A 26,460-nucleotide genomic window follows, 5' to 3' on the forward strand; every position below is an offset into this window, starting at 1 on the left:
CACCTCCCAGGCAGTGAGGAGGAGGAGGAGGAAGAGGAGGAGGAGGAGTTGGGGATTGCTCAAGCAGTGGTGCAGGGCGAGGCGGCACTGAGTCAGGCCCTAACACACTTGCCTGCCTGCTCCCGGCAGCTTAAAGCAGGAGAAGCTGCCTGGCGGAGATTCCACCGTACCCATCTGCTGCCACATTTCGCACCTGGCTCGGAGGCAGGAAAGATCACAATGGGGCTGTTCTACAGCAAGAGCCAGGTAAGAAAAGGAGGGAGGACACTCTGCCGTGAGCTGAGCTGTGCAGGCAGCCTCTTGGTGGCAGAGGGGACTTGCTGTGGGAGGTGGTGTTCCGCCTCCTGTATCTTCAGCTCTGAGATGTCTTCAGCACCAAGGCTGTGAGCAAAGCAGGGTTTCTGCCTGGGTTTTTGCCTACTTTGTCTTTTGGCCTTCAGGAATGCAAGGAATTTAATGCTGCAGTAATTTAACTATTTTGAAAATCCCCAATTAAAAAGGATATCTTTTTGTACATTGCTGCTGTCCTTCACTTCCATCCAATTGGGCTAGGCAAAACAAGACACTGAGGAAAACTATGGAGGTATCAGTAACGTCTAGGAGTGCCTGGGGAAAGCCAGGAAACTAGTATTACATGAGGTGTTAAATATAGCGCTCTCAAACATTGTGGGAGTTTTTGGGCATAAGGGAATAAATGGTGACACGTTGTTATATGTTGATCTATGTATTCATTGCCATGATTTCCCTGTTCTATAGGTAGTGTGCATGAACTGTCTCTTACATGTGTTGTTGCATCACTACATAGTTTTGCTCTTTCTTTTTTGCTGCTGTTGGTTTTTGGGTTTTTTTTGTTTGTGGTTTTAAGTTTGGGTTTTTTTGAGGTTTTTTGGTTGGTTTTGGTGTGTTTTCTGGAACTTTTTTTTTTTGCCATTCAGAGCATAAAACATGCAGTTTTTCCTCTATTTATTCCTTTGAAAAAGACAATTATCTAGGGAACAAGGCACCTCACCTTCTGGCCCTATACTTTTGATTAAGTACCATATGTTTGTCTGATTCTTGCTTAGGACAGGAGAAGATGACAAAATCAAACCAGTTTCTTGGCAGGTTTGTTGAAAGTCTTTTGATAACCACTTAAGCTTAGGTGGTTTCCCAAGATTTCCATTGATACTTTCCTGTGAATTTTGCTTAAAGGAAGATTGGATCAGCTGAATTATTCAGAGAGAAATAATTACAGAGGTGTTGCTTTCACTCCTCCCCTTTTGAGCAGTTTGGGATAGGTCTTTGGAACACAATTTTGTGGTCCTCATTGTCTGAGAGCCAGCACTGCTCTACGTCAAACGTAACAATGGAGTTATACAGCTATAAACTAGATGATGAGCAACATCGTTACATCATGATATCGTTACTAATTCCTGCCCTGCTAGATTGTCTGCTGTTTGTTGTGAAATATAGTGGATATATATGGCATTCTTTGAATTTACACAGACCAAGATGTGTGTCAGATATATTAATAACACAGCAAGGCCCACTATCATACATATCTCTGTGACCGGGTTGTAAGCGTCAGACACTTCAAGTTGAGGGTTACCACAAGTTTCTTCAGAATGGAAAATAGAGGACATCAGAGGTTTGGTTTGTGATTAAATGTTTATTTTGGGTATCCAGCCACACCTGTCTGCAAACCTTCTGGAAAGAAGGAGAAGATAATGCACAAGGAAGAACCTAATTTCAGAAATGTTTTGGATGGATTCAATTTTTGAATTGAAATACATACTTCAATGCTACTTCTGACTCTGCCTCTGTTCTTTCTCTCTGCATGCTCATCCCACACATTTTGTATGCTGTTCAACAGACAGAACCCTCTCCATGCAACTTGCTCACTGTAAAAATCATACGGATGAAAAATGCCAGGAAAGCAGACTTGTGTGAGTATCTTTTCTATACCCTTGGAGCATCCACATGCTTGTAAAACTCCGAATATAACCGAGTGTCACAAACACTATAGAGTATTTATAAAAGGAGAGAGAGTAGATGTGTGACTGTGGTATGCTGAAGATGAGGTAGCATAGTTAGAAAACATTATTTATTCTTATATCTTTGTCAGTGCACTGCTGAAGTCTAGCCACCAGTTGTAGTTCAGAAGATGTTTGCACAGAATGCGTAAAATATTTCCATCTGAATCTGCAAAGAAAGCTTTTTTTATTCACAGGGAAGGCTGAAACAAGAAGTTTAGATGGGGCACTTCTTTCTGTGGTTGCTTCTTACAATAATGTCCACCCCGTACATCCCTGGGTCTATCACAGAATATTTTATGTGAGGTCAGGACTGCTTACTTGTCATCTTTCATGGACTGTCAAATTTGATTCAGCCATAGGAACAGCCATGTTTCAAAACTTAGTTGAGGGCCCACACTGTTAGCTTTTTCTTTTCTTAATTATTTTTACAAAATTTCCCGGAATGATAGTTATGTAAAAGTCTATTAATGCTCCATAAATATCTGAACTACAAAGCACTAGGAAAAAAAGCTGTGAATGACAATCACCTCCAATCTGAGGAGGTGGCTGGTTATCTTGCATTTATTCATTTATACAAATAAAAGATCTGAATCCAGAAAGCTTCTATAGGAACCAGACCAACCTAAATTTGTTCAGTTAAAGTGACGCAAGACAGATTTTTGTTTGGGCCTTTTCAAAGTGATTTGCTTTGAGTTCTGTTATAGTTTCTGTAGAGAGCAAAGGTGTATGAAGAAGAATTTCTCACTCTGATTTTTATTGACGAGAAGTAAGAAGCTTTGTTGTTGCCAAATATACGGGAAAGAAGGATCTGTATGTACCTTCCCACTGGACTACTTTAAAGTGCAGAAACGAGATTTGAAGCTCAGTTATAGGCTGGAGAGAAATCCCTTGCTACAGCTAAAACCTATTTGAAGGTACAAATGTGCACTCTGAACTGAAAGAAAGAGGTGTGGAAAACTCACAGCCCTCAGATATCTCCCCACATAATCATGTCCTGTTAAACCACCTCCGTGATAATGACCTTACCAAACTTCCTCTCCACCTTTCTCTCATCTAGATCAATGCTTTTTATTTTTGTCTTGAAACTATTTTTGTTGTGAAGGAAGTTTCCTACATTTTGATGCTGCCCTTTGCAATACTAAAAAGTTTCTAGGGCAAGGGACGGTTAGAGAAATGCTCAGGCATTTCTGCTTCCCAGTCCAAGACACGTCCCACCAGCCTGTAAAGGGCTTAAAGGAGCAGTTTGAATGACAGGTGTTTTCAGAGCATGGCACAGGGTCTGGAGCAGCAGAAAAGCCACAGCACGGGCTTTCCAGGCTGAGGCTGTTCTACCTTACACTGTGAAGCATATACTGGATGTTGCCTGCAAAACAGAATGTCAGACATCCACCGCCAACATTACCAAGCTATCATCTGTTTGAAAGGGAAGTATCAGTCAAAATATTGAGGGGGGAAAAAAATTGCACAAATAAACCAAAAACAATGCTTGCAAAAGGTGAATGTTTTGCTTCTTGGTTACTTCCACTGTGTGGAAAAAGAAAATCCTACTAGTCATGGCACTGCCTTGCTTACGCTTAATTGTTGAATCTGATTTTGATTGACAGCTGCTTACTTCCAGTAACATTAGATTTTGCTGAGTGTAAAATTGGTCAGTTGCATTTATCAGAAAGACCTGCTTTTAAACCATTTCAGAATGTAGTTTTCTATGCAGACAGACTTGTAGAAGCCACATATTTCAATGACATGCCCTTTATCATATAAAATAAACCTGTATTTCAAATGTTTTAATAAAATAATTTAACCTCTGGTTAAGCTCACTGGCAATGTAAAAGCTAGTGTAAATTTCATGTTGGTAACTCTATGTGACTTTCACTGAGAAGCAGCAAAATGGGAGGCTTAAGATAAAAAAGGCACCACGTACAAAATTTTGCTGGTTTTTGTGTAAAACTGGGGGGATATTGTTGAGTTGTTTCAGTCATCTTTACAGTTCCCTAGACAGTAGCTTGTCACAGCCTTAGGAAACCCAGAAGCACGTGGACTCCATCACCAGCGATATAGACTTCTTTACAGTATCATTTTCCTAAGAGTGATTTTTTTTTCTTATTCTTTGTTTTCCTAGCTCTGTTTTTATCACTTTCTTTTTTCGTCTAAACTTTTCTAGACAAACAAGTTGGCAAGTGTCACCTATTTCTCAGTCATCTTATAGATTTTTTTTAAGATTTTAAATCAATTCCTTCTGTCTCTCACCAGTTGTGCCCATCCTTTTGTTTCTGATGTGAATCCCATTTTATTTCCTCCTCTCAAGATCCCTTCTTGCACTAGGTTTCTGTAGAGTTTTTGGATCACTTTGTTTAATACTCATCTAGTGTTTAGAAGGTCTTCCAACCTGGTGCCACAGGTTAAATTCATTATTGGTTCTATCTGCTCCATTTTCCAGGTAATGGAGATGGGAAAATCAATCCATAAAAATAGATCCTCAAAACCTCACTAACATCTCCCATGGAACAGATAATACAAGACCTTTAATGGAAGTTCAATGCATAAGATTTTTATCTAAGACAATTTAAGTTGTTTCATTCTGCTTTTTAATGCACCCTTGCGCTGTCTCTTCTTCCCACTGATCCATCAGTGTGTAAATTGTAATATTAATTTCCACTTGTGCATTGATGCATAGCTGATATCACTGATACCACCTGTGAATTTAGTGCCTTGTTTGTGTTCTCCAGATTCCCCCTTCCCACTGAGTACACCCACGTCCCAGTCAGCCTCACTGGGGCTCTCGATATTCCTGGACTTGTGAACACTTGCCAGTTCCCAGATTTGGGTGTGTGTCCCATCTGCATCCTGACTCCATAATAGGGTGAGACTTGGATGTGCACCAATCCAACCCACCCTTAAAAACAGGGCTTTCTCTGTAGAGAATTTCACATTTCAAGCTCAGCCTCTCACAATCCTTGGGCAACCACTATAGCTCCAGAACACAGGGAAGGGCATGTCTTTTGCAGTGTGTCGTTCAGCTTCGGAACTCCCCATGGCAGGAGATAACAGATGCCAAAGGTTTACGTGGGTTCCAGGCAGAGACTGGACAAGTTCATAGAAGAAAAATCCAGTGAAATTGTGAGGGCTGAGAGAGCATTATATGATGTTTGCCGCCTTATACTCCTCCTTAGACACCCACCACTAAATTCTTCTCTGGTCCATCCCTAACAAGATCAAAAATCCTTCCCCCCAAAAAAAGACAAAGGGACTAAAGAAAAAGATACTGGAGAGAAACAAAATCATTAAGTGGAGTAAACAAATGAAAAATAAAAGAAAAGAGAGTGTTGAGGGTTAAACAAAAAGGTGAAAATATGCAACTAGATGGGGATGCAGAGCTGAGCAATTTTAATCCATCATTCCCTGCTTCCTGAAAACATCCAAGACTCCTCAGTGGACACTGCCTGTGGGTCCTGGGATAAATGAACCTTGACTGGTGTAGCATTAAAAATATTCCTCAGCATTTTTTTACTAAGCAAATGATATTTTTTGAAGATTTTATGGTGTTCTTTTTTTTTTTTTTAAATTAGGCTTGTTAATTTTTGGAAACATCCAAGTTTTGGACTTTTTTACATAAGGCTTACATTATTTTTGGTACAAAGTTTTATAAAATTATTAAGTAAGTTTTTTATTTTTATCAAAACCCATATTTTATGGCATTGCAGTAGCAGTTCTGCCGTGTATGAGATTGATTCATGAAAAGGCCCTTGAGATCCTGAAAAGAAATATAGCTAGTGAAATACATTATTGTTCGTGGAACTATGGTCCAATACGATACTTACTGCAGGAACCCACAGACTTCCTCCGGTGTTTTGTTCCTGCACTGTTGTTATTGTTTCATTGTTATTTATTACTGACTTCACCATTTAAGCAGTTGCAATTACGTACCAACAGCCTATTGTTCTGGGTGCTGCTTGAAATCTCATTATAAAATAAGAGGATGTGGACTGATAAAGCCCAATGAGGGAGAAAATGGGGGGAAAAATAGTAAAGTTATTTAGCAACATCTCAGCAAAGGGATATTTTAAGGAGGTATGTAAATGAGAGTAGTGATACTGTTTTAGGGATACTTGTAGGGTCCTTCACCCTATGTGAAGGGCAGGGTGTGAGAGAGGGTGAAAGCTTTTTGTTGAAGTTTAGCAATTAGGAGATTAATGTTGAATGCTCCCTGGAGGCAGAAACTGATCTCCCAGGACTGAATGAATTCTGATAGTCCGACTGTGAAGGGCCTTGAGAAGGAAGGTGCTTACTTTTACAGAAGTAACACAGCTTCTTATTTAAAAAAGAATATAAAAAGGCCCAATGACCTAAATTGACTAATATTCTGCACTCTAGAAAACAGCAATGCCTGCCTGTCCACCCACCCACAGCCAGATCTCTGCTCAGCTCCACAGTGTGGGAGGAAGATGAAAAATGCTTTCCTCAGCTGGTGGTGACAGTTTATATTTTGTGACATGGATGGGCCCAAGTGAGGGGAGACATGATACGAGAAGATGATCTGGGCAAACTCTGTGTGAGACCACATTTGTGGTTTGCATCCCTTCAGCACAATAAGAAATACAGTCATGAAAAAATGTACCCCCTAGAAATAGCCTCAATGTGAGCACTTAAAGGTAGTCCAAGAGGAGGAGGATGTCCAGGTTCCTGCCCAGGCTACGAACGGGCTGGAAGTTGTGTCTGTTAGCATCCAAACAGGAGGTAGAATTAAAATTAAAAATTTGTGGTTTAGCCCTGTTGGAATTTGAGCTGTCTATGAGGCAGGTGAGATTTTAGCTCCAGCCAGAACAGCTGGTGCCTTGCTCTTGTCTGGGATGCAGCATGGTGCCGGGGCTGCGGTGTTTCTGAGCATGGGTCATGCTGCAGTAATGCTTTCTAATGGTAAAGCGCAATTAAGATCCAGTCCTGCTGCTATCCTGGAAGATAATTAGAAACTTAGTGTAATAACTGGACGAAGAGACCGTGCTGTCATAAACACCTGCTGCCACACCTGCTTTTTGGCAGGATATTGCCCCACAGTGATACCACGGCTGCCACCCTGAGCACGTTTGACGGCTGCTCACGTGTCGTGGTTGAGGGGAGGGACACAGCGACCGCTGCTGTGAGGCTCTGCTGTGCATATCATGTGGGAGCATAATCACCATAGTTAGGTGGTGGTTAGGCTTACGTACCCGGATAATGACGATTTGCTGGCACGTGGCTGGCAGTGGGAGCCGTGTATGTGGAGAGGCACTTGATAGAAGGCAATGGGGTATTGCGGCGTGACCAACCAGCTTGGGCACAGAATGCGCTGTGGAGTTCCAGTTCTCACATCTGCTTGTGCCTGGAGCTGGTCAGGCAGAATATGGGCCTGAAGTATTCCACATGTTTGAAAAAGGATCCTGAGTTTTGTAAGTGCCTCCCTCATAACAGCCGGAAAATAGTTCATGAACAAGCAGTAATTAGGTTTCAGAGGACACGTCTGAAGTACAAAAGGCATCATCAAACACATTTTGCAGATGGGAAGGGGGAAGCATGCTTGTTTAGTGGCTGTGTGAGAAGTCCCCCAGAGAAAGTCGGAGATCTAAATGAGAAGCCAGGGCTCTGCTGTCTGACAAGCCGTTATTTCTTAAAGATGTAAAATTCAGTGCAGTAGCAGATGGTGATCAATTACGGGGGCAGGGGTGGGGGGGGAAGATGGACTGTTGAAATAATACTTTTTTCTTCACAACAGACGTAATCAGAGCATTTATTGCTATTTGGGAAATGTCGATGAAATAAACTTCAGCTCACTCACAGATTTATGGACTCGGGTCCTTCTGATCCTCCTCCAAGCAGGGTCAAGAGCTGACAGCAGTCTACTTGTATCAGTCTGGACTTCCCAAAAGCTAATAAAGATTTTCATATGGACATTTCCTGTGTGCATACAGAAGTCTGGGAGCTATTAGGACTATTAGAAGCTCAGGTGATTTCTATGTGTTCTGATATTTCTATAGGATTTATATATCTTTGTACATACCACAACTACCTTCATCAGTCAAAGCTACTCTTTTTTCGTTCAGAGTTACTCAAACAAAGATGACTTAAGTCTCAGGGGAGTCAGGGGAAAAAAAAAATACTGGCTTTGTTAATACTTTAGTTACACATGGAGTGAAATAAAGGCCCAAGTCAATTATTCTGTGTTTTCCAAAGTCAGGTCTACTGGTAAAACTAAGTGGGACAAGACTTAAGTCTATTCAGATGAAGGTGTGTCTGCTGTGCAACGGCAGGAATGCTTGAGTAGGTGGTGCTACAAATAGAGGAAATATAATACTAATGATGGGATTGGCATTTATGGGCAATAGTCCCCCATGCTATCTTTGGCACTTGTGTAGGTTGTCATCCCTAACTGACAGATAGTGTTCTGTAGGGTGATCATCCCTGACTTTTGGGTGTGGGGTCACAGTATTGTTAACCTCATGATTCACATTTGCCTTTTATTTCCTCATAATGACGACAAAACGTATTTGCAGGCAGATTATTCTGACCTCAGAATGAAAGTGCTTGTTGATGATGTAAGCGCTGCAGTCTGCTGCTAACTACTGTTTCATACCGAAGTTTTGGCCCTGAACATCCCTCACCTACAACAGAACTCATGTGGGAAGTCAAACTTTACAGCTGGCCTCTTCAGCTGAGAAAGGACAGCAAAACCACTAAAGCTGCCCTCCCTACATCTGGAAACATTGAAATTCATAGGCGAATTTTATGACCTGAGCACACCTCTAATTGAAACATCAAAGTGATGCAATCTTGTGCAGAGAAGCAATGTCAACTTGTGCTGTGCTGTGAAGCACAGACAAGCTTTCACCTGCACACCAAATGTTGCAAATACCTTTACCACTCTGACGGAGGCACAGAGATGCAGATGAAAGTAGTGAAATTTAGCAATATTTTTTATAGAGCTTTACTGGCAAAAACTCTGCCTCAGGACAGCTGCTTCCCAAAACAAATGTTACGCCATCAATCTGTTCAACTTCAATGCTTTTCTTATATGTGCTCATTTTAATCCATTTCAGAGAGGACTAAACGCAATTCATCTCCACATTTAATATTTTTTTTAAATTTTTTCTTAATTTTTTTTTCTTGAAAAGCTCTGCTGTTGAGCTCTGTGGTGTACATGTGTTTTCCCTTTAACTTTCCAAAACGGAAGAAAGCAGACTGAGATCAGGTGCCTTGGTGGAAGACCTGCCTTCTGTGACAGCAATGGGGCTTCATGGCAACCTTCAGTGCAACAAGCTCTTGCCTGCACCGTGTTGGCAGCCAGACATGCTAGAGAAAAGAAAGGCTGCTCCAGAAAGTATCCAAGACAGAACTTACAGCCAGAGCTACCCCAGAAACGTTAAGGCATGTTCATGCCTATCTGTGGAAGCCCAGTATGTAGGAGCTGGGCTCTGTCTGTCTGTCAGTCCCTGTCACAGCTGCTAACGTTGTCTGCTTCATGCTCCCGACAGGCAGCTGAACCATCGACGGCACCCAGCCCTGTGAGGCTGCGGTGTGTGTGCATGCCCCTGTGCATGTGGGTGGCTCTTCAGAATTAAAACCTTTAAAGTCTGACATAAACAGACAGTTTGGTTATGTACCTCTTTGAAAAGGAGTACAATGTAACTGTATATTTTGAATGTTAGTTGTTTTTCTAGCAATTAAAAGAAGTAGTTCTCAAGAAGAGCAAACTGCCAGGCTTTCACAAGAGTAAAGCAAGCTGGTTGTCTAGCACTAGCTTGATGGTACCTTAGTTAGCATCCTGGCCTGTGTTCTGCATATTATCCTGTGTACAGAGCTTAAAAATTCATACCGTGCAACACCTTATGGGATACTTGATGTGTTTCATTGGTCCGTTGCTTTCACGCTTTCCCTCTCTTCAACAGTAACCCAGTCTGATTGCTATGTGAGCCTGAGCCTGCCAACAGCTTCAGTGCAGCAGTTCCGCACCAAGACAGTCCAGAACAACAAGAACCCGACATGGAATGAGACCTTCCACTTCACGATTCAGAGCCAGGTTAAGGTAGGAGCGCAGCTGTCCCCACTAGGTATTCTTAGCAGATATCAAACCTACCATACGGCCCTTCCACTCTGGGGGTCTTTCTGAGTCCCCTTATGAAGCATTCTCACACTCTTCCTGTAGCTATTTAGCTTTCGATGGTTGGATACGACTGTATCTGCCTGCATAGTCAATAGAGTCTGTAGAGAGCAACTGCAAAATTTCTGTTTTTTCATTCTTGAACTTCTTTCACAAATCCCTTCAGCTAAATTTAAATATCTGTAGCATGCTATATTTATTGAACCTTAGATAATTATTTTTTTTTCTTACTCACAGAACATTCTGGAGCTAAAAGTTTGTGATGAGGACAATGTAACTCAAGATGACCATCTCCTTACTGTTTTCTTTGATGTCTCTAAAATCCAGCTTGGAGAAAACATTCAGCTATGTTTCCAGCTGAATCCACAGGTATGGATAAAATTCAAGGACAAAGCTAAGGAGATGTGGTTAGGTGAGGCTCATTTTCTCTTTCATGTGCCCCATGTACAAGCCTTTCTTACTGTCCACCTAGGCACCTGAATACACCCATCTGTTTCAGGGGTTGATGCCCAGTGTTTCTTCTGCAATTACGGCAGATTTCGCGTGCTGCTTCTACAGATAGAGTTGGCCAATGTCATTGGACTTGATTGTCTGGTTGCTGTCCCTGATGTCAAAATATCAGCTGCCCAATAGTCTTGGGCGTCCCTTTGCGGTTGAAGCTGGTGGTTCTGAGCTGTGTGTTATGTTAGGCTAAAATAAAAGAAGTGATCCGCAGTCATAAATCGCAAACGCGGTGTGGCCTTCAGCTTATTTGGAAAATGAACAGAATACCTGCATAACTGAACTATTTAAAAAAGTGAATTTTTCAGCAGGTCTTGATTTCATATGGTTGAGGCAACCTTATACTGAACTTTTAATGGCAGTGTTTAGGCCTAGAAATACTTGAGTGAGCGCTGATTTGATTTGATACCTGTTTTGGAAAGGCTGTCTCTCCGTGCTGTGTTTTCCTTAGTGCTCACACTAGAAGGGTGACAAGATAATGGAAGTTGCAGCAAAACCTGCAAAGGAGGAAGGAAATCTCAGGGGGAGGTAATTACAAAAGGCAAAGATGAAGTCTTGAGCATGTAACGAGTCTGTGTGTGCAGGCTCCACCAAACGGAAGTACACCCTCCAGAACACCCTGGGCTTCATATGCCCAAGTGTGCCACCATGTTAGTGTGCCACCAGGCCCATCTGCACAGGCTGTAGGTGAAGGCTGGGAGAGGGGCAGGATGATTTGGATACACCAGAGAAATCCAGCCTCTCTCGTGCTGAGGATCAGTGGGGACTGTGAGAGCTTGTGGGAGGGGAAAGGAAAGGGGAATTGCAGGTGGGCTGTGAAACCGGGGCGGTGGGAACCTATGACTGCAGAAAGGGGGAGCAACCGCCAAGAGGCCCTGCAGTATGTATTACATTTGTCCTGCAAGGTCTAAACTAGGAGTCCACTAAAGTAGTGGATATGACATTAGAAGTATGTAATACTAGAAGTATAACAGATGCAACTTGAAGAAAATTAAATCTGTTGCATGTGCAGTAAAAAAAGGTGGACACTGGCTTGTCGAGACCTCTGGAGAGCACAGATTCCTGTAGACTATCTCTCTTCATAGGAGGACCAACCTGCAGTGATTGCCTTCACTCTCTTTTTCAGGGAAAAGAGGAGCTGGAGGTTGAATTCACAATGGAGAGCAGGTGCGTAACGTCAAATGGGTGATCAACAGAAATGTAAGCCAGAGACAAAATGTTACTGACACAAAACATCAGTTTACACTTGCAGCCCCCTAACACTGTCACCATCCGAGTAAAGTAGCGGGGAACTATGGGTGTTCAGGAAATGCCTGTGTAGGGCATTTAATGCAGAAGGGGTGCATGGCAGTGCATGATGTGTGTTCACCTACACCAGGCATCCAGACACACCGAGAAGTGAGCACAGATGCCGATGGGAGTGTGGAGACGTCCCTGATGGCTGCTGCCCACCAGGCTGCAAGGGGCATTCTGCACAGGAGGAAGTTTTAAGTTTCAAGCCCCTCTTGCTCCTTACAGTGGGATCACAGGTGTTCACTTTGTCATAAGAATGCGGGGAAAATGATACTTAGAATTTGTTTTAGTTGTGGGAATAGATCAAAAAAGGTTTTTTTGTGTTTTTGTCCTGACTGTACAGTCAATGAAGAGAAAGGGCATGTAAATCAGTCCTAGTACTGCTGTTGATTTCTAAGGTAAATGATAATATTTTTTTCCTTTTTTGTTATGGCATGTTGCATGAATTTACCAGCTTTTCAGCTCTGATCCCCTAGGTTTGAACTGAGCAATACAGGGCAATAGTGTAATTTTGCCATCCCTGTGTAATTTGCTTCAGTGTGTCAGAAATTGATCCTGTCTGATACAGTGAGGGGCTCCTCCTCAGCAGATCTCCATAAATAGTTTAAAGTTCAGACTCAAGCCTGTGAGATACAATTGGATTGAATGTCCAGCTGGAACTTCTGATGCTGTTTTCCCATGCTGTCTGTCCAAAGATGGACTATTAAAGATAACCATAATGTAATAATGATTAAATAAGAGTTTAAAAAGAAAAAAACAACAAAAAAACCAAAGCAAACAGAAAAAAGAGAGTGCTGGTTTTGAGTTGATTGTTTTCCATTTTGTCTTTTAGTCCGGATCCTCCTGAAAACATTGTTACTAATGGAGTTTTAGTGGTAATTTTTATTTCATAATCCTTTCCCTGCCATATAGCAATGCTTATTGCAAGGTTAGCATTAAAGGTATGGGGCGGTTGCTCCATATGGTGCCACAAAGGCATCGGCCGAGAGGCAAGCTGAAGCGGGTGTCAGCATTGGCTTTCCCAAACGGTCCCTGCTAGTGACTCACGCTGGGGGAGGCTGCAACTCCGAAAGCTGTGAGCTGCCGCCAGCACTTGCCTCTGCCCGAACCGAGCTGGGCTCAGGCAGACGATGTCCCTCCGTCTGCCCGGGGAGAGCTGGGCTGAGCACCCAGCCCAGGGACCCTTCTCCTGCGGCCAGTCCTCCCCCTGGTCCTTGTGGGGCTGCTCCTTCAGGTGGGAGCGAGCAGATCCCTTCTCTTTCCTCATCTCGACACGACCTGTTATTTCCCATGCGGAAGCCCAATGCTACCTCTCTAGACCGGGTAGGAGGGTTACAGGCTGGCACCACCTCTCCCCTGAAATACATGCCCCTAGCCCCCTGCCCCCCGCGCGTACCCAAGGGACTGTCCGAGGCAGAGCTCTGCTGACAGTGAATGCCTTTTCCTCTGTCCCTGGTTGTCTCTTACAGTCCCGTGAAGTTTCCTGTTTGGAGGTGCAGGTGAATGGCGGGAGGATGAGGAAGGACAGTACAGGTGAGCCTTTCGCTGACTTATGGAGCAAACCTGGGTGACACTTTATGGCAAAAGCACACAGTGTTTTACACTTGAACAACCTGGTTTAAAGTTATTTAAGACAAAAATGTCACTGATGCCAGTGACTGGTGTAAGGGGCTGTAGTTCATCAAAAATATACATACTGCTAGACAATGTAGTGTGATGAGCGTGAGGTCTGGTTTCCCTACAAAATACTTTCCTCTATAACAACATCTTGGCAGATGCTTGTAATGTTCCAACGTATTTGTGCAGGAAATTGAATATTTTTGAGCTAACTCCTGTTGTTTCTGGATTCAGAGACAAAGAAAATGGGCGGAATGAGGACTCGGCTTCTTCTATCAGTTTAACTTCTTAAAATTTCTTTTGGCATAACAATATAAAACATGCCACTAGGTGAAACACAAGACACATAGTATATTACCAAAGACATTTGTTGCACATTTTAAGCCGTGCATCACTACCCTGTCAAGTCCATGCTTGTGGACCTCTGTATCTCCTATGCAATTTTTCAAACATCTCACTCTGACATCTCCTGATAGCCCCCATCCAGCAAACTGCTTAAGCACATGGATGATCCAGTTGAGCTTAGTTGTCACAGTGAAGAAGTTTGCTAGATGTAGCTGAAAATTCTTGAGTGGGATAATTCTTTTGAAGACTGATATATACCTTTGGGTCTGTGGATTTACAGAGTATATTTCACCTTGAACCCGGCTTGATTCCATTCTATATAAAGACCATTTTTCAATTACTTGAAGACACATATCTGAGGCTTATTATATGAAGGCCAAAATCCACCAGACATTATTTTCATAAGTGCTAGAAATTATTTCAAAAGAAATGTTGCACGTTGAAGTAAAGGGAAACATGACAGAGGGACTGAGATTTTACTGGTTCTAGAGAGAACTGTACCCTCCTACACAAAAACCCAGCTTCTCCCCAAAATCTGAAATTTTCAAAATACCTTATTATGCCAGAATAGTATTTTAGTACCACATACTGTCTTATCATAGAATCATAGGGTTGGAGGGGACCTCTGGAGATCATCTAGTCCAACCCCCCTGCCAGAGCAGGGTCACCTTAGAGCAGGTTGCACAGGAACATGTCCAGGAGGGTATAGCTGAGGTACTTGGAAAATTTCAGATTTTCAGGAGAAAGTACTTTTTTCTGCCAAAAAGTACTTTTATGAGCTGTGAATCATGTGATAAATAGAGCAGTAGTCTCAACAATCACAGTACATTGTGCAATGGTACTATAGCAATAGTTATTATATGGCACATTCTGTACCCGAGCTCTGAAGCTGAAACCCAAAGGGTCACATAAGTCACTGTTTATTTATCCTGTAATTTGGGTATCAAATGATGTCATTACTTAAGGAAAACATACATTACTGTGCAAATTATCCACATTTTTTGGAGAACTTCAGTTTGAAACCCCTTTGCTTCAGAGAGAAAGTTTGCGTTAACTGTGGACGGGTCGTACGAAGGAACACAGACCCACACACTGAGCTCCTGCCTCTGCCCGACCTCCCCGGCCAGGTTCCACTACATCAAGTATAATCAGTCATCGCTCACTGTGGCTCTACCCCAGCGGAGGCAGCTCAGCAGGGTACGTGATGGCTGCAAATGTGTAGCTGGCTCTTTACTGTGTATTTCTTCAGGGACCTCTAAGACCTGCGTAGGTATGCAGGTCTGTGTATGCAGAGAATTGGCAAGTGCATGTGTATAAGTGAAGCAGGGGAGACTGCTTTTACCTCTTTTTTCTCCTTTTTTGTATAATGGTTAACTAATTATTTTTTTTACCTTTTTTTCCAGTCTATATCAAGTCAAAATGAAAGGGATCTGAATGAGTCCGTGACTCTAGCTCTGAACTCGCTTCCTATAGAGGAGAAAATAACAATAGCAGAGGTGAGAACAAGTCTTTCTTAATAAAAACCAGCCCAACACACATTCAGTTTGGGGGGTGATGATTCAGTTCCTGTTAGACAGGACATGTGCTACACTGTAAGGTGTGAATGAGAGTCACTCTGCAACTATGCAATATGTAATGTTTCTTTTAATTCTGCATGTGGTTCCAGGCATGTCATTCAATCCTGTTCTGAGCTTAAACTAATTTCCTCAGGACATATCTAATATGTTCATCAACATAGTATGCGAGCTAACAGTAATGGATATCACAATTAAGACTTATATTTGTAAAGACTATATATTTGCCTGAAGCAGAAGATAAAGCAGAGAACATCCATATGCCTGTGTTTCAGATGCCCAGCTTTCAATGACCTTCCCAGAAAATGAAGGTCAAACTAGGTGTTCAGCTATGAAAAGCTGAGGGGCCCTAAGCCCCTAGGGACCACCTAAGCTTGGGTGAACGGCCCACTTCTATTTAACCCAGGCTGTACTGGAGCTCGTTATACCTCTCACAACCCAGACCATTGCTGGCCAGATTCTGCAGCTGCGTTGCTGACTGCAAAGATAGTGGAACTCAGCCCGTAGATGGAGTGGGGGAGGAAGGCGCAGCATTAATGACCTGAGCATGCTTACACTGTTTGTATTGCGATTTTCAGGACAGGACAATTGACTTGTACACAAGGGCAAATGAATGGTAAGTGAGTCTCCAGCAAGACCTGATCCTGTAACTGGGAGACATTTGCACCTACACAAAGCTCATTTGAAATCAGCAGGGGTCCATGCAGGCCCAGTTGTAAGCAGAGGTGTGGTCATCTTTGGGTTGCAGGCTTTAGTTTGCCAGGTTTTCCTTTTTCAGCGATGGAGAATTAAATGATGGGACCCTTTTCCTCCAAGTTTCCAAGCTGTTAGTGCTGCTCGGTAAGGAGATCTCGATTTGTGGGCACTGTTATGCCCACAGATGGAGAGAGCAGCTTCACAAAGAAATCATATTCCTGTATTACACAAACAAAATAACACCAAGGCATGGTAGCTGTTTCCCTAATCAACTGCAGTGCGTGCTGACAGCGGTTATCTAGTTACAGGCACATATGGCAGGCACTACTGAAACATGAAAAATAAATTATATAAGCAAATAAAACACAAAGTGTATTGGAGGAACCTTGTTACCATACCAGGACAGTATGTCATGTTCTGCTCTGAATTCCCATTTACATTCTTGTTAGCAGCTACAGCAATTAGCAGAGGCCTGTCTGTGGTGTTGCTCTTTCTCATGTATTACATTATACTGTCCACAAACTGGTCTGTAAACACACACAAGCATAGCTGGAGTTGACCACGGTGAATGATATTATAATAACTTTTGTGCCCTGGTCTCAGGACTCAGGGTCTGTGTTTCAGGCCAAGAAACCTAGACGCCCGCCTGGGGTTCGACCTGTGCACCGATGAACAGAATTTCCTGCAAAACCGGAGGAAGGTGGTTGCTGCTGCACTGAAGGATGTTCTTCATCTGGAGGAAGATCTGCAAGATCATGAGGTAACCAGGAAAGGCGTTGCTGGGGAATTTTTCTCTCTCTTTTCCCTCAAGCCTGGAGATGAGGAGTGATTTCTCACCTCCATCCAGGTGAGGAGTGAGGACCTCTGTCGGCAGATCCTTCTCCAGGGCACTGTTTGCAGCCAGGTTCATCTCAGATGGAGAGCTCAAAAGTCTGTCTGGATGAGCAATGTCTCTATTTCCGCTTGTCTTTCAAGTGAATCGTTTGAAGGTGCTTTAAACCAATGAGTTTGGTCCGTGCTTCTTAAAAATCCTTCCTGAAGTGCCAAGATCTTCTAGTATACCCCACAGTGATGTCCAGCAAATTGTACTATTTATAACTCAGAGCAATGTTGCTTTATCTCTTATCTACATATTTTACTAGTGTTTGGATGTGGCTTTTACATGTTTGTCATCTTTTGACACAAATGTGCCTTAATGTCATTTCTCCACCTATGTTTTCTGCCCTTTTTTGTGTTGAACAGGTGCCTATAGTGGCTGTGACCACAGCGGGATGTGGGATAAGAGCACTCACTGCCATGTATGGCAGTATTCTGGGTCTTCAAAAGTTGCGTGTTCTGGATTGCATTTCATATATCAGTGGCTCTTCTGGCACAACATGGTGAGAAGGCATTTTGATACTGTTGTTTGGATCTTGTTGTGTTAAGCAAAACCCACGCTCTGTCTAGGGTTTTAGATCTTGGCGAGTGTAAAAGGGGTCTATTGAGTTATTACTTCCATCTTTGGTCTATGAATGCCAGGGTCACCCATGAAAGGCCTATTGTGCATCATACATTTGGTGTTACTGAAGTAACTTGCCCCTAACCAAAAGGGGAGACTTTATTGGAAGCGCAAACATCCTTAATCCTATGCAAAATGATCCTTTATGGTTATTTACTGTTGGACAGAAGCAGCATAGACAACTGGTATAGCTGCTTGTGTTGGATCCCAGATTTTGGAGTGATTGCCTTTAGACTTGCATTTCTGCTCCAACTAACCTCAAAGAGGAGAGTGACCTAAAGATAAAACAATAAGCGTGCAAAGCTCTGCAAAGTATATCCTCTGAGTTTCAAAAGCATCTTGAAAAGCAAAAGCATCTTCTTCGTGATCATCCACGAAGACGATCAGAGGGCTGGAGCACCTCTGCTATGAGGACAGGCTGAGAGAGTTGGGGTTGTTCAGCCTGGAGAAGAGAAGGCTCCGCGGAGACCTTATAGCAGCCTTCCAGTACCTAAAGGGGGCCTACAGGAAAGATGGCTCCACTCTTTATCAGGGAGTGGAGCAATAGGACGAGGGGTAATGGTTTTAAACTGAAAGAGGGGAGATTTTGATTAGATATTAGGAAGAAATTCTTTACTGTGAGGGTGGTGAGGCACTGGCACAGGTTGCCCAGAGAAGCTGTGGATGCCCCATCCCTGGAGGTGTTCAGTGCCAGGCTGGATGGGGCTTTGAGCAGCCTGTTCTAGTGGGAGGTGTCCCTGCCCATGGCAGGGGGATGGAACTAGTGGATCTTTAAGTTCCCTTCTAACCCGAACCATTCTATGATTCTGTGATTTCTTTCCACTTGCCATCATGCTTCCTGCCTGCAGGACCATGACAAAACTGTATGAAGATGCTGATTGGTCACGTAAGGATCTTGGAGAAATAATTATCGAAGCTCGGAAGCAAGCAGCCAAGTGCAAGATGGGGGCTTTTTGCATGAGAAGCCTGAGGAATTATTACAGAGAGCTGAGCCAAAGGACCCAAGCAGGACATAAAACATCTTTTATTGATCTGTGGGGGCTCATGATTGAATCCATGTTAAATGATGGGGTAACATCTATGTATCTTTCTACTCATAAAGTTGGTGACTTGGTCCTTATGACAATTATGAGAAAGTAAAACCCTAGGAAGAGACACCTGGCCAATAACATTGTACTTGGTATGTAGGCAGAACACCACTTATTTACATTAATAACTTGGAGACATAGCATATGTCTACACTGGAGCCTAAAGTGTGATTGAATGTAACACAGAAATGCTCAGACTAGCTCTAAAGTAACCAGTGTGCTGATTAACTTTGTAGCTGTCCAAGAAATTTTTGAGGTTCTTAGGTGTTTTTTTATGCTTCTGTGCTCTTATGTCTCCACTGCTGCAATATTTATGCAAGCTGCAGTCATACCTTGATTGTACTGCAGATGTACCTCGTGTGTACTTACTGCACTTCGTGATTTACTGATGAGACAGTATATAGATCCTGAGACATCTTAGCTACAGAAACTGTGATTTTGGAGGTGCTTTTTGGCTACTTTGGATTTGATGTCTCAGAACCTCCCATTCCTAATTTTGTTGTAATGACACAAGCAAAACCTTCTATGTAAACTAGCGGACTGATGATCGTCGATGGGAAAAATAGCTGGGAAAAACTTATTTTATTTTAAAATCCTGTAAACATGGTTTATATTTTGCCTAGGTGAATCAGATAAAATGAAATACTCTCATTCCATATCATATTTCACGTTGTACTTCTGCCTCAGTGCTACTTTGCAAAATTTGCTAGAATTTAATGTGGCTGAAGTACACTCAAAATCGCTATTTCATGTGTAAGATAAGTTGTTAGTATTGGACAGCTCAAGGATTTTTCCTCTGTGGATGTTAACTTTCAATACGGTTTTTAAAAAAAATCTTGACTGGAAGGGCCATTAACATGCTGCCTTGAAGAACTCATATGTTTAATAGGCGAAGTATGTGGTAATAGCTGAATTACCCAGATCTGCCCTACTTTTTCGCTTATATTTAGCAATGCAAAGTTAGAATACCACGTGAAGCAATTAATTACTGTCATTGTATATTGAATGTAGAACATGGCTGGTTATCTTAACAACAATTATTCCTGTTCCCATGGTTTTCTTGACCTCTTTTATTCAAGTGCATGGAAGTAAATTTAGGAGGAAGTTCAGGAAAATTATATCCTATATTCAGATGTTATAAGCTGATGTCTTTAGCGAACTGATTATCAGCTAACTGTTGGGCTGTTTTTTTTCCAAATCCAGAAATGCCACCACAGACTTTCTGATCAACGACGGGCAGTGAATCAGGGTCAGAACCCGCTGCCCATCTACCTTGCCCTCAATGTCAAGGATAAAGTTGCCACAAAAGATTTTAGAGGTAATATTTCAAGTCTGGAAAAGAGCTATGTTTTAACCTGGGGAGATACAGCATGGGGATACTGTAAATAATGATGATTTGTTTTAAATTCTCACTCCAAGAGAAGTCCTGTTCAGACAGATAAAAAGTGTATACCCACAGGATAGACAGCAATAGTTCAGTATCTTGTCAGATCTCCTGGAATGTAAGTGTGCATATTCAGTCATTATCTTCAGAGTAACAACACAACATAGATCTGTGACACTATCTCAGAAACACTATGAATTCTTAAAGAAAGAAGCTTCAAGTTTGATTAATGTATGTTTTTCACAGGTGGCTAAAAGGCAATAGAAGTCAACCCATGTTCTAGTCCACTTTCCATGAGAAAACTTCCCACTTGCCAGATGAAAGAAGAATTTAAATTTTCCCTTAACCCTGACATTGTTCTTTCACAAACCTTTAGACAGTGTGATAGCTGGTTCAGTGGTGGCTGTCAGCAGGGTTTGCTCAGGGCACATGCTAAGCCACCTTGCCTGCAAGGGCTGGTGCCTGAAAGGTTTATTCCACGTCTGGTGACTTGACTGTTGTTAGTAGTGGGGCTAACATTGTTGGGGTGTGTGTTGGCAGAGTGGGTGGAGTTCACGCCCTACGAGGTGGGCTTCCTGAAGTATGGTGCCTTCATTCGTGCGGAGGATTTTGGCAGCGAGTTCTTCATGGGTCGCCTGATGAAGAAGCTCCCCGAGTCCCGGATCTGCTTCATGCAAGGTGACTCACCAGCCTGCAGGAGTGACAAGATTTTAATACAAACACTAATGATTCTGGAAATTAGCCCCCAGAAACCTGTTGTTCTGCATGTGGCAGCAGAGGTACTGTGTCAGTCAGCTGAAATTCAGCATGTCTCCGGAGGCTCTCTCAACTTCCCTTGCTAGAAAAGGTGGTTTTATCATTTGGACTAAGTTAAAATGAAAGTAAAAGGACAAATAAGTTGTTATGTACCTTCATGAGTTCTTTTGAAGCATCACCATTTCCCATAGCTTGCAAACACTTTGAAATTTGGAAATCTATGAGACTTTGTGGAAGCTGAAGGAAATGTTAAGAAGAAATAAACAGGGCAAGAAAGAGGGGAATTGAGGAATGAGCTGTCTGAAAATATTTCTTTGTCAAGGAAAAAGGAAATGGAAGTAGGAAAATGACAATGTAAAATTTCTCAAAACAAAAAAAATCCAGGTAAAATATGACGGAAGAGAAAGTACTTTGAAATTTCTTCTGAAATAAGTTTGCCTTCTGAGTCAGCTCTACCACTGAAATAGATGTCTGGACTTATGCAAAAATTGGATAGAAATATGAAAAAGTTAGAGAAGAGTTGTGGAAGGAGCCAGAAGGCAGTTTTTAAAATAACTTCCTCATGTTTACCTCAGCACTACTTATTATACCTCTCCCACTTCCTAGGAATGTGGAGTAGTATCTTTTCCAAAAACCTTTTGGATGCCTGGCATGCAGCTGACAATTCAGAGGACTTCTGGCACAGGTGGACCCAAGACAAAGTGACCGAAATAGGTAAATCTCAAGTACCCTTTGACTGATGGCCTCTTTCCTCCAGGCCCCGTCTGACAGGGTAACTGTGCTCAAGTTTCTCATTTTTTGAGTTTTTCTGTCATTCTGATGCTCTCAGCCCTGGGGTATGGGAGGCACCAGGAAAATCAAGTGAATTGATTTGACTGACTAGCCAGTGCTTTGCTTAAATAGTGAGATGATTATTAGAAGGAAAGGCACCATAAGACAGATATTGATGGAAAGAAGATCGGGATGGATACATAAGATAAATGTCAACTATATGTTAGCCAGAGAGAAGCTTGAGTGTTTCCTTTCCAATATCTATTCAGGCTGCACAGAGCATTCCTCCCTCAAAAACTGACTGAACTTCAAGATTTAGTAGAGGTCAAAGGAAGTCAATGTAGTGGAGCTCTGGTACACCAGCTGAGAGAGGCAGCTCCGTACTAAAAGACCGTTCCTTGAAAATACTCATGGGCACCTTCCTGTTAAAACTCAAGCAAAGCCGGTGATTTTGTAGTGAACAGACTTGGATTATGTTTTTGAAAAAAAAAATAATCAAACTCTTATGTCTGTGTTTATATAAATAATTTGCAAGTTTGTGTTGAATTCAGCTGGCCACACCCAAACAAAACTGAACAAATTGTTTTTTTAAAAGTAAAAATATTTGCTTTAAAAAGAAAATGTTCAGATTTTTCTGGTCTTTTCAAAATAAGCTTTGAATTTCATATTTAACCTACAAGGAATATAAAAGCAGTAATCACCTCAAATATATAGGTAAAATAATTTTCCCCAGTTTTTGTTTGCTTGGAAAAATGAATTACTTTAATTTGTACCAAAATCATGTTGTTTTATGAGAAAAATGCTTCTTTAGTCAAACATAGCCAACTGGGGTTTAGAAAACAAAAGTAATTTTATATTTTTGTCAATAAATTAACCGGAACTCAAATCAGATCACAGGGAAAAATAACGCAATGCTGAGAGTTGTGAACACATGATTACTATTTGTACAGAAGAGTCGCTGACCCTTTCTCCTCTTTATGCCTAGCTTCTTCTTAACTGTGGTTATAATTCAATTGCACGTCATTTATGCCATGTGTCTCTAGAGGAACAACCAGACTTGCCTGAGAAACCATATGAGATGGCTACATGCATGTTCACTCCTACAAGTGGCCTCTCCACGACTCTCCGGGACATCCTGACGGACCGCCCTGCTGTCTCCAAGTACCACAACTTCCTGAGGGGCTTCCAGATGCACAACGAGTACATCCAGCAGGAGCATTTCACAAAATGGAAAGGTGTGGACAGCACTCCAGCCTACATGCCTCAGTGGTCATCGGGGAGGACGCAGGGGCTGGGATTTAGCGAGGGGTGTTTGCATGTCCTGAAGAGAAGTGAGTGGGCTTTGTGGTTAGCTGTTAGTACTTGCTAAAAGGAGAGGATGGAGAACAAAGTAACCCCTCACGTCTTTCACTTTCAGTAATACAACTGTTCAGTTTTTGGTAATGAAAGTCCTCACTGGGATGAAAATCACTGGGGTAGGGCTCTGCACATATGGAACACCTGCCTAGGTTTTGGTGCAGTTCATGGGTTTGGAAACACCAACAAAACATGAGTGGAGAGGCTGAGAGGAGCTTTAGGGTTGCTGCATGCTATTCTAAAGCAAAGGGAAAATCCTGGATGGGAGGAAAGCTCGCTTTCCTTTTGCTTTCTAACTTGACAGATATCTTTCTGCAGTTTTCTAATAGCTCTGTATCTTTTACTCTTTAGACACTTTGCTAGACACCTCTCCTAATGACCTGCGAGGCAACTCAGAGCACCTGGAATTGGTGGATGCAGCTTTCTTCTTTGAAACCAGCTGCCCACCCCTTATGAGACCAGAGCGGAAAGTGGACGTCATCATACACTTAAATTACACTGGTGGATCACAGACCTCGGTGAGAAGTCTCAAAACTGTCTTTGTTTAGTAATGGCTTTTCCTTTGTGTTCCACAATTTACAGACAGCTGTCTCTAAAATGTAGAACTTAGTGGAATTTAGTAACGTGGTGTTTCCAAACCTTATAAGAAGAATGGAAATTCCCAGAGGGGAAAATATCTAAGTGCTTCATCAATGAACTACAGAGTGGCACAGTGAAGTTATGATGGTTGAGCTGCAACTTCAATTACAATAATATGTAAGATTTATTAGCCCATATTTTAATACGTGGCTTTCTAGCTGTCCAAGAACAATCTAAGGTGAAGGATTTCTTCATCTTTATTTTTATCTCTTTTAATAAATACAAAGTTCTCCTTAAATAGTGGCCTTGAAGCAAGATAACAAATGCATTTACAATGTTTGCAGAAATCTGGTTTGGTTAAAATGGTTATATAGGTTTTGAAAGTGGTATTCACCATGTAAAAAGACAGACTTAGACTTCCAAATATAGACGTGTAATTGTAGACCTGTCCCTGAAGGGCACTACAGAAAACACAAAGTTCACTGGTTAAGGTTCTGTCATTTTTCAAATGAAAGATACTTTAATGCCGCTCTTACACTGTGATGCCACATGAAAAATATTTGTCTCCACTGCAGCTGAAACAAGGCATATGTAATAACTTGCACTACATTTCTTTCTTGTACTCTGAAGTGTTTTGGAAATATTTAATTCAAACAAACTGAGGTGGTTCTCCAGAGTTTTGTAGATAATTAAACAAATTTTGTCATCACAAATGAGCTTTCTGATAAATGCTTTTAGTGCTATATTTTGAGGTCTAAAATATCTTAGCTTGAAATCTCATATTATTTCTAGAATTCCAAGTTATAGAAATGTGTAATTTGGTCTCAAAACCCTGCTAAAGTCTACTAAGGTCAACTCACAAGTTATACTGCTATATAAACAATGTGACTGTGAATCTTACTGTCTTGGACCACAAATTTAGTTTTGTTTAGATCTCTTTTTCTGACTTAGTTCTCCTTTAATTAATGATGCTCTATAACATGCTTTGAATTAATCCGCTCTGTTCCTAAATCATATTCCCATTTCAGAGAAGTGCATTGATACATATTTAGACTCTCTTTGCCGTCTTGACATTAGGTGTTTTCCTGTAAGACTGTTTCCAAATAGCTTCTTGGGCAAGAGAAAAACAGTCCCGGGGGCTGCAGGTGCTCACATTATTGCCGGCTGTCCAGTGCTGTCAGTCTATTTTGTGCAACTTGGCATGAATTACTGGGCTTTGGCAGCAGCCTGATCTTGGGTATCTTTTCCATTCCTTACACTGCTGCTGTTGGGCCATGTCCAGCCCCTGGAGCAGGCTTGCAGATACTTCTCGGAGCAAGGAATTCCGTTTCCCAGCATTGGGCTGAAGGACGATGAGAAGAACCTGAAGGAGTGCTACATGTTCGATGGTGCAGACACCCCGGGAGCTCCTCTGCTGCTTTATTTTCCATTAGTGAATGACACCTTCCAAAGATATGTAGCACCTGGTAAGTTAACAGTACCCAGCTTATTTTATTGACCCAATGAACTTTCTCACTCCCTGGGTGTTTTTTCCTCATCCCAAGACAAAAATTGTTTGTTTGCCTGCTCCTACTAGTGAATACATTGCAAAATGGAATGACACAAACTCTTTGCAAAACCAGGTGAAATCTTGTGCATAATTTTAGTTTTGAGTCTTGGCGCAATTCGGTGAAAGAAGAAACTTGTTCCTCAAGTAAAGGAACGGGAACTAGTTTCTTCTTGTGATCTTTAGCATGTAGAACAAAGCATATTTTTCAGATTATGTATTTTTATGACAGTCAGATCTAGGGGAGAAATACCTATGCAGTGTAGAATGGTTCTGTGGAGGGCCACTATGCCTTCTGTTTGGCCTGTTTAGTATGTTGGTTGTATATGCTGGAAAATCAAAGCAATAGTACATAAACTAGTACAGTCACTTTGTCCTTTTGTGCTAGTATTTGAGATGCAGGCTTCGTTTTTGTGATGATTTCCAAGGCTACTAATATTCTGCTTCCTTCTGTTCTTTATATCTCATTATTCCTTTTACCTCTATTACGCATTCTACTCAAGAACCTGCAGGGTAAGTAAGACTTGAGCATCTGTGACCACATAAAATGACGTGCCATGAGTTGGCCAGTAGAAGGTGCTGGTTGCAATGGAATGATGTTTAGTGACACTATTTTTTTTTAAGTCCAATAGACTTTGTTCAGAAGTAGATTTTTCAGAGATCATAGCACTGCACTTGCCTTCATAGCAATTGCCTCTGTGATGTGTCTAAATTATTCTTGACATAGTCTATCAGAGTACTGTAATTCCCTGGGACTATAAAAACACCCTCCTTTTTTCCCTTGACAGGCATGTCACGTAGTGCTGCTGAAATGGAACAGGGCAAGGTTGATATCTCCAGTTTCTGCTCCCCGTACTCAACAAGGGAGGTCTCGCTGAAAGCAGAAGATTTCAACAAGCTCTTGAAGCTGACTAATTACAACATCATGAACAATGAGAACATGATTCTTCAGGCCTTGCGCATGGCTGTGGCACGGAAGAAACAAGCTGTGAGCCAGCCAGTACCACAAGCACAGTCCTCCTCTTGAACAGCATTTTCCTCTCCCTTACTAAATATTTTCCGTTACAGCACATACGCGATAGCTACTTCACTGTTCTTGGCAAGTGCCATCTCTAAGTAACATTCTCAAAAAAGAAAACCTGAATTATTTGTTTCACACCACATGGTTCAGTTTACTAAGCAGTAGTTGCTTTTTGATCCGGAGTTGTGATATCACACACAGCCGTCTATGTTGTTAACACCATGTCACAGTGATGCTCAAGAGGCGAAGATTTAGCTGTGTGTGATGGGGAAATAGTTTTAGCGCTCTGTCT

General features: G+C 42.0%; 1 protein-coding gene across 1 annotated transcript; it reads left to right on the forward strand.

Annotated features, from left to right (window-relative positions):
• Positions 1–219: 219 nt before the first annotated feature.
• LOC134514539 (cytosolic phospholipase A2 epsilon-like) lies at positions 220–26,174 on the forward strand. The gene is made up of 20 exons (XM_063332471.1): positions 220–246; positions 1,853–1,925; positions 9,932–10,068; positions 10,381–10,512; positions 11,771–11,811; positions 12,770–12,812; positions 13,407–13,470; positions 14,936–15,096; positions 15,303–15,395; positions 16,052–16,089; positions 16,773–16,929; positions 17,412–17,548; positions 18,516–18,738; positions 19,959–20,073; positions 20,680–20,817; positions 21,502–21,609; positions 22,710–22,901; positions 23,374–23,540; positions 24,884–25,067; positions 25,936–26,174. Exons 1-20 carry the CDS (start codon positions 220–222, stop codon positions 26,172–26,174), a joined length of 2,469 nt encoding a protein of 822 aa, XP_063188541.1.
• The last annotated feature ends 286 nt before the right edge of the window (positions 26,175–26,460 follow it).

The sequence above is a fragment of the Chroicocephalus ridibundus genome, chromosome 4 (genome assembly GCF_963924245.1).
Source record: "Chroicocephalus ridibundus chromosome 4, bChrRid1.1, whole genome shotgun sequence".
NCBI classification, from domain to species: domain Eukaryota; kingdom Metazoa; phylum Chordata; class Aves; order Charadriiformes; family Laridae; genus Chroicocephalus; species Chroicocephalus ridibundus.

Coding starts and splice junctions, on each gene's coding strand:
- LOC134514539 (XM_063332471.1), top strand. CDS start 220: ATGGGGCTGTTCTACAGCAAGAGCCAG. Junction 247..1,852: donor TGTTCTACAGCAAGAGCCAG/GTAAGAAAAGGA, acceptor GCTGTTCAACAG/ACAGAACCCTCTCCATGCAA. Junction 16,090..16,772: donor TACACAAGGGCAAATGAATG/GTAAGTGAGTCT, acceptor CCCTGGTCTCAG/GACTCAGGGTCTGTGTTTCA.